This window comes from Orbicella faveolata, unplaced genomic scaffold, assembly GCF_042242905.1.
Source record: "Orbicella faveolata isolate gen_17 unplaced genomic scaffold, um_ofav_v1 contig_4, whole genome shotgun sequence".
In the NCBI taxonomy this organism is placed as follows: Eukaryota; Metazoa; Cnidaria; class Anthozoa; order Scleractinia; family Merulinidae; genus Orbicella; species Orbicella faveolata.
Window position 1 is genome coordinate 1,585,328 of NW_028301569.1, and position 14,673 is coordinate 1,600,000.

At 36.9% G+C, this 14,673-nt stretch overlaps 2 protein-coding genes across 5 annotated transcripts in view; one reads left to right on the forward strand and one right to left on the reverse strand.

Moving 5' to 3' along the window:
• LOC110055695 (general transcription factor 3C polypeptide 1-like) overlaps positions 1–998 on the forward strand; it is a 282,425-nt gene extending 281,427 nt beyond the window's left edge. For all 4 annotated transcript variants that reach the window (XM_089276241.1, XM_089276243.1, XM_089276244.1 and 1 more), the window contains one exon: positions 486–998. In XM_089276241.1, the coding sequence (XP_089132367.1) occupies positions 486–571 (86 nt within the window). In that variant the 3' untranslated portion in view covers positions 572–998. The remainder of the gene's footprint in view (positions 1–485) is intronic.
• A 790-nt stretch (positions 999–1,788) lies between these two features.
• LOC110052206 (uncharacterized) overlaps positions 1,789–14,673 on the reverse strand; it is a 12,908-nt gene continuing 23 nt past the window's right edge. Inside the window, exons 1-2 of the mRNA XM_020758321.2 lie at positions 13,670–14,673; positions 1,789–3,985 (exon numbers count right to left, since the gene is read on the reverse strand). The exon at positions 13,670–14,673 is cut by the window's right edge and continues 23 nt beyond it. Coding sequence (XP_020613980.2) covers positions 3,227–3,985; positions 13,670–14,242 — 1,332 coding nt within the window. The 5' untranslated portion in view covers positions 14,243–14,673 and the 3' untranslated portion in view covers positions 1,789–3,226. The remainder of the gene's footprint in view (positions 3,986–13,669) is intronic.

Here is a 14,673-nt window from a genome sequence, read left to right on the forward strand (position 1 = left end):
TCGCTCCCAATGTGTGGCTTTGTAGCTCAGTTGGTAGAGCATCGCAGCAGTATCGCGGAGGTCACGGGTTCGAATCCCGTTGAAGCCCTGATTTTTTTCAGGCTTCTTCTTTCCAGTTACTTAAATTGGAAAATTAACTGCGACGATCATTCTTCACTTTCACCTATAACCGCAGTTCATATATGAAATATTTCATATAAACTTTACATCATTTCACTCCTCCTGGGTTCGAATCCCGTTGAAGCCCTGATTTTTTTTTTCAGGCTTCTTCTTTCCAGTTACTTAAATTGGAAAATTAACTGCAACGATCATTCTTCACTTTCAAAAATCTACATCTTGGAAAGTGCTGGAAAATGTTTTGAGCCACACTTTCAATTTGACAACAACAACAACAAAAACCTTTATTAACGTGTTGGGGGTATTTAGCATTGCTGCTAATTGAAGAAAATAACTAAGGCAATTAATAGGTGCAAATTACTTTGCAGAGCCACGTGAAACTATGACCTTCTTCACTCCAACAGTTGACTGTATTGTGAAACTGGCCACAAGCAAGTTGACCGGATACATGTGACATATTCAACCTGTCTAACGAGACACCAGAAGTTTGGTGTTATGATAATGATATTGCAAAGTTTGCACGGTGTTACTTATCACATTTCTGTGGGAATCGTTCAGCACTGAAAACATGAATGCACTTTTCCCAATAGGAGGACTGGGATAAGGAGAAGTAGTAAATCACCAGTTTTTTTGTTAAGACAGTAGTATTTATTGTTTCCCTCACTCTTTTGTTCAGTTGCAATGTCCGCCTATGTGAAGAATAATAATTTTGTTGCAGCAACATGACCATGCCTTTCAAAAATATGTTTGTTAGACATGAAGGCAGTGTTTAGCCTAGGAGAACTGACTTATTTATGCAGAGTTTTGATCTACCTCAGGATAGTCTTCAGTTTACAACAAGTTAATGGTGGACAAACTCATCAATAAAAAAGTTTGGTCAAGTGGTGGTTTGTATTTCGAGTTTGCAGTTAAGCCAAAATGGCAAGAACAAACAGGCCTGAGTTAAGTTTAGAATGACTTGAGATCTATCTCCGTTATTGCAGTGATCACATGGAAACCGGTAGTCGTAAGGATTGCTCAACACTTTTGTGGCAATCACATGGCACCATTCATTTGGAAACAAGTTGTACTTGGAAAAGCTTGTAAATCACTCGCCTAATGGATTGCTTGCATTCTCCCATGCCTTCATATCAATTCAGCATGGGAGCTTCACTCTTTCATCAGTTCATAAACCTTGTGACAGCCAGTATGATCACAGGTTGCTATGAAACTCTTCAAATGCAAATTTTGCAACGGTATACTGAAACTGGCCTGACAAAGTCAAGTCTTGCACTGAGAACTATTCCTCGTAGCTGACAATCAATATAGTTTACAGATCATAATTATCTCTCTTTGTCATGTGCAGTGAAAGAGGAACTGATTAGACTTCGTCCAAAAAAAGATGAAACATATTACTTTTTTGCTTGGCTTTTGATCAGGAGTACCTACTGTATCTGCACTAACAGTTATCAGACAGATGGAATTTAACAGATAGTTTTACACATATCAAATTTAATACCTGAAGCCATCAAGGATGCTTCCTCCCTACAGCTTTTTAGACAAAAACTTAGACAGGCCTCAAGGATACTAGAACAAATTCAATTTGAAAAAGAAGCCTGTCAGATAACATCAAAACAAACGGACTTCCCATATTTTTAAATTTTTGTAAATTTTTGTAAATTAAGTACTAAATTTTTGTTATAAATAGTTTTTTAATTAAGTTTCTGGCAGGTCCCCACCAGCCTTTAGGTTGCCTCAAACCAACCTGCCTCAACAAAAAGTATATGTATGTATGTATGTACGTACGTACGTACAACTTCCTTTTAACAATTCTGTATATTAATTTTTTTTATTTGAAAATTCCCTTCTATATTCTGTTCAAGCTCAGATTGGCTGCATAACTATTTCAGACATGCTAAATAATAGTAAAGTCTCTCTATACGAGCCAAGTGGCCCATCAGGCCGGAGCTTATCCCAGTTTCCGTAGCATGAAGCAACTAGGAGTATTTCTACTCCCCCCTGGATGGGATGCTAGTCCATCGCAGGGTTACCCCCAGCATTAAGTTCGCCGGTACCCATTTATACACCTGGGTAGAGAGAGGCACTGTGAGAGTAAAGTGTTCTGCCCAAGTACACAACAACACAATGTCCCCAGCCAGGGCTCGAACTTGGACCGCTTGATCCGGAGACAAGCATACTAACCATGAGGCCACCGTGCCTCCTGCATGCTAAATGATACCAGACATAAATAATTGCTGTTTCTTTCAGACACCTGTTTCAAACGGTGTCAAATGTTTCTTCTCAAACTCGTTAATAATTTCTTCAAACAAAAGAAATCATGATGGTGATGGTGTTTGGATATCTGATCAGATTTAGCTTTAGATTTTTTCCATTTTGTATCTTTGTTTTCTCTTTAGTTTTAGGTTAGATTGAGAAGATATAATTATGAAAGACTCAAGACCATGTTTGATCATATTTCACAGTATTGCAAATGTTACTCAAGTTTGATAGTTAAGGAGGTGCAATGCACATTTTCGGTCTGAGGATTTCCTAGGTTAGAAATTTTGTTGAGGCTTTTCTTGGGTGAGAGATTTTGGTACAAACGTTTTTGGGCCCACTTGATAACGAATGTAGCCTACACTACTCATTTCTATGTCAAACAGCTGGGAGTTAACGTTACTATGTATTTTGGGGGCCATTGGATTTTCTTGGGTATGGTTTTTACCTAATAACATGTTTTTGCATCTAGTCACTTATAAATGTGAGACTATTAGCCTTTTCTCTTGTAAAAGCCCCTTCAAAATAACTCACCCACAAGCATTTCAAAAAGAAACACCCCTGTAACTATGCTAAAATTGCAACAAACTTTAAAGATATATTTCTTCTTCACAATTCTTTAAGTTCTGATTAATTTCCTGACTTGTCACTGATCTTGTTACATGAACATTGATTAAGGTGTCATGCAGTTGCAGTAATGGACAGGGCCTTTTCAGCTATACAATTAACATCTGAAACCTGGGCATTTATCGAGTCAGTAATAAATAATCATTTGTTAACTCCATTTGTTAAGTAGCTCATACTAATAATAAGCACAACATGGATCAAATAATGATCTCTAGTCATCAATGTCTCAACCAGTTCTGTCCAGGAGAGCTTTAATGCAGTAGCTAGCAGCACTTCCACCAGCCATTCCAAGAGTCATGCTTAACACGCTCAAATAGCCCACAGTCTCTTTAGCTCTCCCAGGGACTTCAGAGGAGGCATAAGAGATCAGAGATGTTGTCAGATGACCAGTTGAGAGGCCAAGTATTGCTACAAACATTGCCATCCAAGCAGGTCTGTCACTCATCATGTGAGGTGGTACACTCAGACAGATGCCAGCAATAACTAAGAAGCGTACTAAAGTAGAAAGCCATGCCCAGTGCAGAGAATACACATAGTACATTGCTAAAGGTCCTCGGCCAAGAACATCACCAATATTGTAAACTAGAATCAACAACACTGGGAACCAACCACTGCCAAGGAAGTCTGTTGCCATAGTAGCCACCGATGGCATTACAGCATACTGTTGAGCAGTTACCAGTGTTAATAGAAAGCAGTGACAGAAGACATGTTTGTAACGTAGTACCCGCAGAGCTTCACCAGTGAAAAATGCAAAGCGCTGAAAAGGATGTTTCCAGTCAGTATCCACACCACTTCTTGGAGCTCGAGAGTAGTAACGCTGGAGTGCAGTACCTCTACTAAGCTGAAAATAAACAGCTATCACCAGCAAAATAAACAGGGCTGCTGTTCCAAAGTAGTAATAACTTGAGACATGAAGATTTTTAGTGGTAGTCTTGGTCAAAACTCTTAAGAATGTCATCAGAAGACCACACAAGCCCACGCCAAGCTGTTGAAATAATAAGAAAAATGGTTAACTTTTAACTTGGACAGACTTTTAAGCTAACCCAGGAATAGCAAGAATTTTGATTTCAGTTTTGTAACTTTTTGGTGAGGTTCTCTGTTCATATTGTTTGAGTTTTGAGTTTGAGTTTTGAATGATCTTAAACTGCACAATACATAACCAATGAAAGACATCTTTATACAAGAAAAATTGATATTTTGGTTAACTTTTAATCCTGGGCTAGCACTAACTGGCTTTCGAAAAACCCTGGCCCAGATTGTCTAAAACCTCACTTGAAATTGAGCCCTGCTTTGTAACTTTCTCTTCCAAAAATGATGCCCACAGGTTTTTTCTGCTCTTGCTCTCATTTAGAAAGGTGAAAATTTTTGAGGAAAAGTACCAATGGTGGTAAAGGCATGTTTTGCAAGACCTTTTCTTGTTTTATCAGCTGCTTTTCAGAAACATGTTCTGTTGTGAAAAGTGATGATGTCACAAGTTGTACAAGTAGCATGGTTCAACAGCACAGAGAAATACATGCTGGAGAGTGAAAGGGTTTTAACCCTTTCACTGTTTGTGCTTAAAAGCACAAACCCAGAATTAACTTCTAGTTTAGGAAGTTTTTAAGTTACAAAAAAACTATAACACCTTATTTGTAGATGGAGAACAATAAAAATGCTTGCTTTAGCATACGAACATAATACAATCCAAGTATGTCAACAAATGCAAACCAAAAGTGAGTATGTCACTTTATATATCCGAACATTACTAATCAAACATTTGATTAAGTCCATTTGATTGAACATCTCCAAAGCTAACATGCATAAGCTTCAATTAGTGCAAAACTTTGTAGTAAGGACTATTCTATGACTTGGAAAATATGACCATAATATAAGAGAGACCCTAAAGACAGCTGGATGGCTTAGTGTTGAAGACAGACTAGAGACCAATGAACTAATAATAATAAATTTCAAAAGAGATCGGTAGAAACTATTATAGAGTAACGCAATCTGTAAATAATCTAAATACTCCATTTTTCGCTTAGCGACTGGTCAACATTGTTTTGCTTAAAGAGGGGTTAAAATTTGGGATGGCCTAGGCAATGACTTCAAGACTATAACTAGGTTAGATGTATTTAAGGTGGCTGAACACAGTTTTTGATAACAGTCTCTCATTTACCTTTTCCTCTAACACCATTAATCCTTTGGTCGCCAAAACTGGCAACACCTAACTTAATAACACAAACTTCAGTTTTTTTATAGTTAAGCTGACATATGTGCCGTTGCTATGGCAACATGAATTAAAAAAGGCCTTTAAAATTGGTATTGTTTATTTGCAGAAAATCTAGTCATAAGATTTTCTTTATCATATGCAAGCAACTAGCTTGTAACGATGCTCACAAGTTAACACTATCTTAATAGTTTAACAGAGAGATCTTTAATTATCCCTTGTAGAAGGTTGACTGGAATATCTAGAAATTCCTTTATTAAATTTCAATTTTTTTTCAATACAGTATTTTTGTGCCAAATTTCATGAAATTCTAATGAGTTGTTCTGGTCTGGGCTACTGTTACACTACCACGTCATTGTTGAACACCATGCTTCACCCTGTGTTTAGGCTATCATCTACCTGGAAGTTCTTTCATGAGGAATGTGAACATCTTAAAGAGACCTTTGCCTGACTGTGCTACCCTGAAAATCTTGTGCAGTCTACCATCTGCAAATTCATTGATTCAAAAGTGTCTGAAGATTCACATACCCAAGTATCTGAGATGAGAGAAGCTCCAATTAGAATCATGCTGCCTTTTAAAGACCAGAAATCTGCAAATGCAGTACACAGATAGCTTGGCAACCTCAGTCGAAAGATCAATGCAGATATTAGCCCGGTTTACACAAGTTGAAAGATCAAGGACAAAATCAAAGTGAGGGAAGACAAACCACCACTAATGAATCAGCAGCCATGTGTTGTGTATTGTTTTACGTGTGACCTGTGATGCAGGTTATGTCGGCTATACTTGCCAACACCTACACCAACGAATTGAACACAAAGGATCGGCAGTTGGACACCACCTTAGGGAGCAACATGATAAGCCGGTTATTTTCGACATGTTTTTATCAAACAACTAAAACCAACACTGAACAAACAGTGTGATTCAATGTGCACTAAATTATTTGTTTAGATCAGTTCCTTACACTTACTAGTATTGTTTTATTGTCTCGTTGTTGTACGTCCCTTTTTAAAATTTGGCAAATATTTTTTTACTTGTCTTGCATATTTTATTGCATTCTACCGTTCGTGACATTTTTAAGTATTTTTACTGTTAGAAACATATTTATGCAAGTGTCGCAAAATCATTCCTACATTCACAGGCAGCCCAAGCTCTCTCTATGAACCACACAAGCAACACAATATGGCATCGAATTATAGGGGTTTATATGGGATTTTCTACAAGATATCCTTGGAGGTAGTTAAAAGTGAAAATTCTCAATAAAAATGGCTTACCTTGTTCCATACGTGTGTTGTTTGCTCCTGGTGTGGTTATTTTACCGATTGAACTTGATTTAAGCGACTTTTTTGAATTCCGATTTAAATCAAGTTCAATCGGTAAAATAACCACACCAGGAGCAAACAACACACGTATGGAACAAGGTAAGCCATTTTTATTGAGAATTTTCACTTTTAACTACCTCCAAGGATATCTTGTAGAAAATCCCATATAAACCCTTATAATTCGATGCCATATTGTGTTGCTTGTGTGGTTCATAGAGAGAGCTTGGGCTGCCTGTGCTACATTTATTTGATTGATGAACATTTCCCAAAGTCCCATAAACTCCACGAGATATTCAACAGAAACAATCTCAAGGTCAGCTACAGCTCCACAACTAGCACGGCAAACTTAATAAAGAACCTCAACCAGAAAATCTTGCGCGGCAGTCATGAAGTTACCAACCAAAGAAAATGCAATTGCAGAAAAAAAACCTTTGTCCTCTCGATGGGCAATGTCTCATAAGTAATGTTATATATCAAGCTATGGTCACACCAATGTCTGGTAATGCAAGGACTTACATTGGAATGACAGAACATGATTTTAAAACAAGGAACAAAAATCACAATGTCTCTTTCAAAGACCAAAACATTCACATGACACTGTACTTTTGAAACAAATCTGGGACCTAAAAGACAACAACACAAGCTACAAAATCAATATTGGCAAATCATCAAGAAGGCACAAGCATAGAGAGGCTTTCCATTCCACTGCGATCTGTGTCTATGTAAAAAAAGCTTGGCATCAAACGTAAGTTTCCACAATTCCAAAAGTGTTAAAAACTATGTTCTATCTCAGCAATATCAAACGTGAGTCACAGCAATATCAAACGTGAGTTTGATATTGCTAATTAACATATTAAACGCGAGTTGATTAATTAATGTATTAAATGCGAATTGAAGGTAAATTTGCTTCCCAATAAAGGAAATTAAAGCAACAGAGGGGGGGTAAAATTTCAAAATGAGGGAAATTAACGCGTCTGCTACACACAAAAAAATAGCATAGGCATGCAAGGCGTGCAAGAGTTATTTTTTGTGTGTAAAGTATCGGAGATAGGAGCATTCATGGAGCTGTTTACAGTAATGATTTGGTTAATTTGACAAGATTTTATGATTGCAATGTACAGCAAGAAAGAAACTGGGAATTTAAGATGTACATGCGATGTTACATCGGTCATGGTAAGATAGCTAAATAGTAAGCCATAAAATGTTTGACTGAATAAACTACAGTAATCTGACATGTCTCCAGATTAATCTAGATACCATCTTCTTTTCTAACAGGCAATTTGATTTGTTCTTTGATACAACCCGCACTGTGATTGGTGAGACACACGCACATGCATAACTCCCTCACTCACCGATCACATAGCCCTTCCAACCCCCAAGAGGAATTTTTGCTCAAATACAAGTAATAAGTTTACCCTTGTTACAAAACACAACACAACTTCACCAAAAATAGAAAGAAAGAGAAAAAAAAACTCTCCTGGCAAGTTGAAAGTCTGATTTAGTTAAATTGCACTTTAACTTGGTGCCACGCAGTCTTCAAAGAACATTTGAACAGTTTTCATACTCTTTACCTTTAAAAATATCAAACCGAAATGAATGTCATCAAATAAAACTATTAAACTGCTACTGCAGAGATGTAAAAACACTCTAGAAATGAAAGCTTCTTTTTTGTTTAATATCCTGAGAACAATAGCCGAACTTGTCAGCTCTAATTGAATTTACTCCCATATAAAAAACAAAAGTGTTATGTTACCATTTGTTACTAAAGATCAGAAACATCTCGTGGGAAAGAGTGGTGACGATTCATCAGCTCTAATTGAATTTACTCCCTTGTGAAAAACAAGAGTGTCAAATTACACTATGTAACTAAAAAATAAAAATATCTCGATATATTTGCATGCAGCAAGAACAAAACAATCGTTACCTGCACTATTCTAAACGTTAGAACTGCTTCAAATCTAAATAGTCTTGTCTCCTCTAAAACATGTCCTAAGAACTAGAATTGACGATTCGTGACCTCTAATTGAATTAACTCCTTGTGAAAAACAAAAGTATCAAGTTACCCTTTGTGATTAAAAATAACAATATCTCATGCTATTTGCCTACTACTAACTCATTAGACTTTCTGAAAAGTCCTTCGTCTTGTTTATTCAGTACCCGCCGAACGAAGACCTCTCATGACTTCGTTGCTTGCTCGGCCACTTCGTGACCTTAAAAACGGCCGCTTCGCGGTCTAACACATTCTACCCTGAAATTCATGAGGTTGACTTGTGGCAAGTCTACTAACTCATGAACTGCTTCAAAACTCAAGACTCATCTCGCTCATAACTAGCCACCATTACACTGAAAATTATGCACTCTAAAACAACCCAATGTACGTATGTAACTGTCACACTCCCCTCCAAACCGGACTAAAAATCACAAACCAGCTACACCTCACTCTTTATTTTTCAATTACCAAAGTCCTTGTGTTTATACATACCTGGTGTTTCTCACAAACCATTTACCTTTACAACAAGAAATTTGATTGGCTGTTCATAGTAGATCCAATCTGATTGGTGTGACATACATACATCTCTCTCACTCTCTCACTCACTCACTCACTCACTCACCCATTGACCCGTCCATAACATACCCGACGTGCCGACTAAGAGGTATTTTTTTTACAAAAAAAATAACTCAAAAACTGTCCAAAGATGTTAACTTCTTTTTTGTTTAATATCCTGGAAAGAAGAGGCGATAAGTTGTCAGCTCTAATTGAATTTACTCCCATGTAAAACAACAAGTGTTAAGTTACCATTTGTAACTAAAACTAGCAATATCTTGTTTTGTTTCTTCAAATATTTCATGGGAACAAGTGGTGACGATTCGTCAGCTCTAATTGAATTTACTCCCTTGTGAAAAACAACAGTGTCAAGTTACCATTTGTAACTAAAAATAGCAAACATCTCGTGGGAACAAGTGGTGACGATTTGTCAGCTCCAACTGAATTTACTCCTTGTGAAAAACAAAAGTATCAAGTTACCCTTTGTAACTAAAACTAAAAATATCTTGTGCCATTTGCATACTACTAACTCATGAACTACTTCAAAACTCAAGATTCATCTCGTTCATAACTAGCCACCATTACATAGAACATTATGCACTCTAAAGCAACCCAATGTACATATCTAACTGTCACAATCCGCTCCAAACCGGACTAAAATTCACAACCTGGCAACATACACGTCAGTCTTTATTTTTCAATTACCAAAGTTCTTGTGTTTAATACAATAAAACGCCCAAGACTTCATATACCTCACTGAAGTTATTATGAACAAAAACAATTTCCTTTTTCTCCTACTACAATTCGTGCTGACTATTAATGTGAAAAAGCGAAAACCCTGATAACATTGACGAGAAAAGATTTAGTTTCATTTCAAACATATCTTCTCATTCCAGTGGTAAACAAGAACCATTATAATTGTAAAATTGTCACAGAATAATATCTTTTTGTTCTGTTGACCAAATTAATTGTAGTCTCTCTGCTTTTCACAGTGAAACTTGTCAGTGGATGCTGACATTGACTACACGCCCGGAACACTTACTACGAACTCTGCAGCAATATTTAGGTTTCAATACAACATGCAAACAATTTGAACCTGGTCGCAACCTCATCAAATTCCCAGTAGTGCATTCTGCTCCCCTAAAATACAATTGTTCTTATCATTCAAATCTTAAACCTAGTAGCAGAGCAGCTAAGACTCATTTAATTGAAAACTTTATCTAATGGGAAAAGCTCACCCTTCATTGCATGCTTGTAGTTATATGCCAAATACTATGTTTCTTTGACTGATTATCCAATAGCAAATGTTTATCAAACCCGCCCACAAAATCCTCACCTCAGAAGAAGTCGAAATAAGCCCAATACATGAATAATTCCTCCTCTTTTATAGAAGAATAAATATGGCCGTTCTGAACTGTATCAGGATCAAATCTCCTCACATACTATTTACCTTCACAACAAGAAATTTGATTGGCTGTTTATAGTAGATCCAATCTGATTGGTGTGACATACATACATCTCTCACTCACTCACTCACTCACTCACTCACTCACTCACTCACACATTGACCCATAACATACCTGACACACTGACTAGGAGGTATTTTTTTTTTACAAAAAAATAACTCAAAAATTGGTTGAGAACAGGAACAAATTTATTGAGTCATTTTTTTGTAAAAACAAATTCCTCTTAGTCGGCACGTCTGGTATGTTATGGACGGGTCAATGGATGAGTGAGTGAGTGAGTGAGAGATGTATGTATGTCACAACAATCAGAATGGATCTACTATAAACAGCCAATCGCATTTTTTGTTGCAAAGGTAAATGGTATGTGAGAAGATTTGATCCGGACACAACGGCCATATTTATTCTTCTATAAAAGAGGAGGAAGTATTCATATATTGGGCTTACTTTGACATTTTCTGTGGGTTAGGCTGAGGAGTTTAGTTACGAAAGAGATGAGCCTTGAGGTTTGAAACAGTTCATGAGTTAGTAATATGCCAATGGAACGAGATATTTTTATTTTTAGTTACAAAGGTAACTTGATACTTTTGTTTTTCACGAGGAGTAAATTCAATTAGAGGTCACGAATCGTCGCTTCTAGTTCTTAGGACATGTTTTAGAGGAGACGAGACTATTTAGATTTGAAACAGTTCTAACGTTTACAGTAGTAAGTGCAGGTAACAATTGTTTTGTTCTTGTTGCATGCAAAAATAACGAGATATCTTTATCTTTTAGTTACAAAGGGTAATTTGACACTCTTGTTTTTCACACAGGAGTAAATTCAATTAGAGCTAACAAATCCTCACCACTCTTTCCCACGAGATGTTTGCTATCTTTAGTTACAAATGATAACTTAACACTTTTGTTTTTTATATGGGAGTAAATTCAATTAGAGCTGACAAGTTATTGGCTATTGTTCCCAGGATATTAAACAAAAAAAGCTTTCATTTCTGGACTTTTTACGTCTCTGCAGTAGCAGTTTATTTTTATTTGATGGGCATTTTATGACATTCTTTTCAGTCCGATATTTTTAAAGGTAAAAAGTATCAAAACTGCTCAAATGTTCTTTGAAGACTGCATGGCACCAAGTTAAAGAGCAATTTAATTAAATCAGACTTTCAATGTGTCAGAGAGGTTTTTTTTTCTCTTTCTGTCTATTTTCGGTGAAGTAGTGTTGTTGTGTTGTGTTGTGTAAAAAGGGTAAACTTACGACTCGTATAAAATGCGGACAGGTCTCTTAACTGGAGTATTTTTGAGCAAAAATTCCTCTTGGGGGTTGGAAGGGCTATGTGATCAGTGAGTGAGGGTGTTATGCATATGCATGTGTCACACCAATTACAGTGTGTGTTTTATCAAAGAACAAATCAAAGAAAAAAATAAGATGGTATCTACATTAATTTGGAGACATGTCAGATTACTGTAGTTTGTTCAGTCAAACATTTTATGGCTAATAATACACATGAAAAAATTACTCGATTCTGATTGGCTAAGAGCAGTGCAGTTCAAGTGTAACACCAGTGCAAAAAGTGTAACACCAGTGTAAATTACACATTGAAATTCTGGATTATGATTGACTGAAAGACAGTAGGAACTTTTCTAAGAAAATAATATCACGTAAAATGATGACAAAAATTTTGTGCTGAAACTTTGAAAAAAGTTTTCTCAAAAGAGAAAAAATGGTTTCAAGAAAGATCTTCTGGCACTTCCTCCGTGTGAATTTTTTCATGTTTATATTATTAATAAGTAATCATACGGTTTTTCTCATTCAATTTGGAGTTAATTTGCACTTGTGAGTTTTTCAAAAAGCTGAAATTACACTCGCCAAAGCGGCTCGTGCAATTTCAGCTTTTTGAAAAACTCACTCGTGCAAATTAATTCCAAATTGAATGAGAAAAACCGTATGATTACCTATACTTACTATTAGCTATCTTACCATTACCGATGAAACATCGTATGTACATCACAAATTCCCAGTTTCTTTCTTGCTGTACATCGCAACCAAAAAAACTTGTCAAATTAACCAAATCTTTATTGTAAACAGTTCCATGAATGCTCCTATCTCCGAGACTTCACACAAAAAAAATAACTCTTGCAAGTCTTGCGTGCCTATGTTTTTAACACTGTAAAGCTGACAGCGAACACAAAGAGAATTCAGTGGAAGTACAGTAAACGATTTACTATTGTGAAAGATTGAGGTGAAATGTACAGTGTGGGAATAAAATTTATTGTTTCGCTGTGTCAAGAATGTCTGGAGTGTGTCACAGATTTGGGGGAAAATAGTGGTAATTAACATCACGGAATGAACCTGCAGGAATGAACCTGCTCATACATTTCATGATTTATGGTCACTTGTGATGTTTTGAAAGTTCTCATATTGCACTCACCTGCAGCTTGTGCAATTTTGACAACTTTCAAACATCACTTGTGCCCATAAATCACAAAATGCACTTGCGTTCATATTATTTCTCATAGTTATCACATTAAGATAAGGGTATATCAATTTTGGCAAATGACAAATTTTCAGAAATTAGTAGCTATTTGACCCACAAGGCTTTCAATAAAATCCTGCTGATCAAAAAGGGGCACTAAGGCGTCAAACACAACATTTGAGGCTTTTGCGACTGAAAACATTGATTTAAGGCTTTTAGTTTAAAAACCAAGATAATTAGCGTGTAATTCATGAAATAGCAAGCAAGTACACAAACATAAAAGTGGTCAACACTAAGTAGACTACAAGCAAGTCAGACAGGTTTATTGCATTCCAATAAACCAGTGAATGATTTCCTTTTTGGGGTTTATGAATTATTAATGAGTTTCAAAACCAGAATGTGCCCCAGGCAAGCGGGAATTCAAACATTTCTCGAGCCCTGTGCTTTCATACACCAGAACCAAGGAAAATACGAAATTGTACTAGAGGGTGGAATTGAACTAAAACAGATACAATGTTTGCAGGATGTAATAAGCTTATAAGTTTAACAAGGTTGTACTGTCTAAATATAAATCGGCCTCCATTCAGAGCATCATAAAATACACAAGAAGTGTGAATAATCTATCATTTCAATACCCAGAAATGCATGGTCTTATTCAACAACTTACCATGAGCCCCTGAGTATATAAAGGTGGCAAAGCGTGAGTGGTCAAGCCAAACAGGGTAGACTGGCACACGGCATCTGCTAAACCAAGGACACCAGCCACAAACAAGACGGACCAGTAGTGACTTTTAAGACATGTAGATCCACATAATTCAAGCTGATCGAGAACAATGAAGCCCATCAGACAGACGACCATCATTGAGAATCCACTTACAATCCTCCACTTGAAACTTGCAGCGCGGCCCCAAACCAGGTTAGCGAAACAGCCGCAGAACAACAGGGGATTGTAGATCGCGTTCAATGCAAACTCGGGCTGCTTGTGAGGGAAAATATTGTCGAAGTAATCAACTGCGGCAAAGATGACAAAAATGGGAAGCACAGAACCGATTCCGAAAAACACAAATTGTAAATACATGCCAAGGTTATTCCTCGTCAACATAATGAACAGGGGTTTCTCTTTACTCTTTGAGCAGAAGTCCTCATCATCGCCAATGAATTGTTCAGCCTCGGTTTCCAGGTCCGTCATCTTTGAAGTCTGAGAGGCACTTTCTTCAGTGCCTTTAAAAGATTTAACCATCGAATCGACACATCTAGAAGGCACTAAAAGAAACAGGGCTTTATGGGCTTAAACGACGAAGTATAACATTCCAAATTTTCCTAAGACGGACATACGATTCTCGTCCCCAATCTTGAACTCGGTTTCTCTCTGGCTCCTTGGTCAACCGCTGACTGGAGAGCCATTTAGGTGCTTTATTTAAGTTTTGATGGATTATAACAGCCTAAATTCTAACTCCCTTGAAAAATGTTCCAAGATGTTTTTCCTTTCTCTCTTTACTGTTTGAGTATGTGAAACTTGAGCAATTAAACGTCAACAAATGGCCAAAATGAACGACTAAGTGCCAAAGGAGAGACTGGGCACTAGCAGGTTAAATCACATTTTTCTCATAACCTACCCGTATGTAGCCTGCGTCACAGACAGTCTAAACCGCCGGTATAGTGCGTCTACGC